The 3,606-nt window shown below is 56.4% G+C and overlaps 1 protein-coding gene across 1 annotated transcript; it reads left to right on the forward strand.

The window, feature by feature from the left end:
- The first annotated feature begins 1,152 nt into the window (after positions 1 to 1,152).
- On the forward strand, positions 1,153 to 2,229 carry ATOH1 (atonal bHLH transcription factor 1). Its single transcript, XM_032224335.1, has 2 exons — positions 1,153 to 1,448; positions 1,638 to 2,229. The coding sequence occupies exons 1-2, from the start codon at positions 1,153 to 1,155 to the stop codon at positions 2,227 to 2,229; spliced, it is 888 nt and encodes a 295-aa protein (XP_032080226.1).
- Positions 2,230 to 3,606: the final 1,377 nt, after the last annotated feature.

The raw sequence follows: 3,606 nt of genomic DNA on the forward strand, positions 1-3,606 counted from the left end.
AGCGTGCATTTCCCTACCCTTCCACACCCCTACCCCTACCCCGCCTCTGGATCAGAGCAAAAGCCCAAACCAAAGGAAGTTGCTACGAGGGGCTTGGACTGGCGGTGGCCAAGCCGCCTCACGGAGCGCGCCGGAGTGAGGCGCAAACTCCTCAGGCTCGCCCGTCCGCCGCCTTCTTCTGTTTCCGAAGCCGCGGAGGAAGGCGTCTTTTGAGGCCAGCTTAGTTCAGAGCTATTAGAAAACGATTATCACCCACTCGACGCCCTGAGGCCAAATCCAGCTGCTGGAGATTTGCGCGCGATTTGCGTTGTGGCATTTCTGGACACACGCCGCCTCACCGCCCGTTATTTTTTCTTTTTACCTCACGAACACCCGTAGGTGTAGGAAACCAGCTGCCCCTCTCCCCACCCGATAATCCCCTTCCCGTGCCACATTCACACACACACACATAAGTGACTCGGATCGCCAAGCCTGCTCGGAAACGGCCACCCTAACTAACCTAACATTAGGGGAGCGATTCTTTCTGAGAGAAACTTCTGCACCCTTTGTGTCAACTTGGCCCTTCTCTCTTTCTTCCCCTCCCTCCCTCCCTCCCATTTGCTTTCCCGCCCCCAGTTCCAACGCGGGCCTGAGGGGGAAGAAAAAAAAGAAAAGGAAAAAGAAAAAGGAACGAAAGCCCAAACACCCAAGCGCGACTGCTTTGCCCATTGGTTGCCAGCACGCGCCAAGGCCCGCGGGCTCCAATGGCTGAGTCGACACGCGACTGGCGCGAGGTGGGTGGGAGACGGAGGGTGGGGCGCCGAGGAGGTGTGTGTGTGTGTGTGCGTGGAGGAGGTGGCAAGGGTGGGGGACCCTGGCGCGTGCCGCTTTTTAAAGGGGCGCAGCGCCCTTCGCAACCGGAGACGCCTGGTAGTGTGCGGGCCGTGTGCCTGTGGGCAGACACTTATATGTCCTGGGAGATTTCCGGCTTTGTAAAGACGCCCGCCGGGGAAGAAACGGCTCTTAGCGGCGGCGAAGGAAGGAGGAGGAGGAAGAGACGGGGGTCGTGAAAGGGCACGCGGGAAAGAAAGTGTCAGGAGCGGGGCTACAGCGGCACTTCTTTGCGCCCCTGGTCGCCGCCACACCCGCACCAACCCCCCCCCCCCGGCCGCGATGAGCCACCTGCGCGCGCCGAGTGCGCCCAATGCCTGGGCCGGCAGCGGCAGGGATTTGGGGCCGCCGCCGCATCTGGAAGGCCACCTCCTCTTGGGAGAAGAGGCGGCGGCGTCAAGTCGTGGCGGCACCTTCCCTGCCCCCTGGTTGGGCATTTGCTGCCCTGGCCGCCTCTCCTCATCGCCCAGGTATCTGCTTTCGGGTACACCTGAGGGAGATGAAGAGGAGGAGGAGGAGGAGGAAGACGAAGAAGAAGAGGAGGAGGAAGATGAGGAGCTCCTGAGGGCCGGTGGCCCCGAGCGCGCGAGCGGACGGAATTCGAACGGTTCCTCCGGGAAGCAGCTGTGCGCGCTTCAGCAATCGCCCCAGCCCCGTCACCACCGCCACCCGCAGCCTGGGAGCGGCACTTGTAAGGCGCCGTTGCCGCCCCCGCCGCGGCTCCGCTCGCCCTGCTCCGCCGTCGTCGGAGGCGGCGCCCTTCTCCGCCCGGGCTCCCAGACGAACGGCGTGCAGCGGCAGAGGCGGCTGGCGGCCAACGCTCGCGAGCGGCGCCGGATGCACGGGCTGAACCACGCTTTCGACCAGCTGCGCAACGTCATCCCCTCCTTTAACAACGACAAGAAGCTCTCCAAGTACGAGACGCTGCAGATGGCGCAGATCTACATCAGCGCCTTAGCCGAGCTCCTGCACAGCCCGCTGCCGCCCGAGAGCGCCCCCTGCGGCAAGGGCCCTTCCCTTCCGCCTGCCGCCCAGACTTACGAGCGCTCGCCTTGTACCCCTCCGGGAGGGGGCGCTCTGCAGCCCCGGGCCCAGATCGCGGGCCCCGGCAGGACGCGTTTCCCCCTAGAATCGCCTGCGGGGACAGGAGGGGGCTACTCCTTGCAGCCAGATCCGCTGCATTTCCCTTCCTTCACGGACGGCGCCCTCCTGGGGCAAAAAGCCCCCTCGCCAGGCCAGCTTCTCCAGCCGCCTGGCCAGCAGCTCCCCGAGCGGAGAAAAACCTCGCCTCCAGCCCACCGCAGCGACGGGGAGTTCTCGCCTCGATCGCATTACAGTGACTCGGATGAAGCCAGCTAAGGCGCGCGCGCCGTTGCACGGAAGGGACCCAAGGAGGCGGTTTCGGCTGCTCTCCAGATCTACGCTTAGCTGGACCCGATGGGGAACGGGGGTGGCTGAGTAGACGGGATTGTTCAAAAGATAATGTCTGGCGTTTAGAGGGCAGCAAGATCATGGCCAAAGGTAGATCAGCCCCACCAGCTCCGTTCGTTCCGACGCGGTTTCTCTTATCTAGAAGTAAGCGTTTATACTGGGCGGTTTTAGAAAGGTAGTGAAAGCTGATTGAATCGTATGTAAAGATTTGTCCGAGATCATTTCGGAAGCGAAGCCCTTTATTGCAGTGGGACCTTCCTCCCAAATAATCGTTCTTAGCTATATTTTTTTCCTTTTAGATTTTTAGACGTTGAATCGAAAATCATCTCCTATTGTTCCGTTTTGTTTTATTGTTAACTCTGCAATAAGTCCACTGCTAGAATCAATTCGCGTACATACCAAACGCAGTAAAAACAGATTTGGGAATGGAGGCTCCGGAGATCCAGTCAAAATTAAGAACTGTGTTTAAAAACAAAAAAAGAGCATAGCTATGGCCAGGCTTTCTTGAAAGTAAGTTCTCAAACAATGGACTTCCTATTAAGAGAAGTTCTTCAACCGACTAAAACCAACACACACTAAGTCTGCACAACAAGGCTTAGTGTGCCATGTGTCTCAAGCCAAGTTATGATTTGTTTGGAGTTTTAACGAACATCGTTTCGGACGTTGTGTGAACACAGCATTTGAAAAACGATCTTGGAAGGAGCAGTGGGGAGGGGGAGGGGAGGGGAGACCTAAAGAGAGAGAGGGAGTCTCTTGGTGACGAGTCCCTGCGGTTGGTTAGAAGCATTTTGCCACTGACTGCTTTCCAGGGAGATGAGAGCGAAACTAGCCCAAAGCCACTAAGCTTAAGGAAGGTCCAGAACTCAGATTTTCCTACTCTCCATATATACCATATAAAATTTGTAGCCAACTGGTGCTGTAAATATTTTTTTTTCTCACTCATGGTGTCTTAGAATCATGATATCTCCCAATTTTCTGTTGGAGAATTCCATACCAACACGTTCATGATATTTGAACTTAAGCCGTTTTAAAAATCCACTCCAAACAAGCAGATGTTTTTTTTTTAAAAAAGTAAAAGTTAATTGATCTCAATCCAAGGGCATATGGCTGTGGAGGAAAACTCTCGTGATATCGGTGTGACTGATTCCACTACGTTTTGTTCCCAGCGTTTCACCACTTGAAGGCTGTCGTGGCAAGCACTCCCGATCAGCCCGGTAGCCTCTATGGAGGTAATAGATTTAAGAAGGATTGCAAGTTGACTGGGTGATCTGTCGATTTCCATATGGCCATATCAACTTCCATGGG

The sequence above is a fragment of the Thamnophis elegans genome, chromosome 9, assembly GCF_009769535.1.
Source record: "Thamnophis elegans isolate rThaEle1 chromosome 9, rThaEle1.pri, whole genome shotgun sequence".
NCBI classification, from domain to species: Eukaryota; Metazoa; Chordata; class Lepidosauria; order Squamata; family Colubridae; genus Thamnophis; species Thamnophis elegans.

Coding starts and splice junctions, on each gene's coding strand:
- ATOH1 (XM_032224335.1), top strand. CDS start 1,153: ATGAGCCACCTGCGCGCGCCGAGTGCGCCCAATGCCTGGGCCGGCAGC. Junction 1,449..1,637: donor CTCCTGAGGGCCGGTGGCCC/CGAGCGCGCGAG, acceptor CGCCCTTCTCCG/CCCGGGCTCCCAGACGAACG.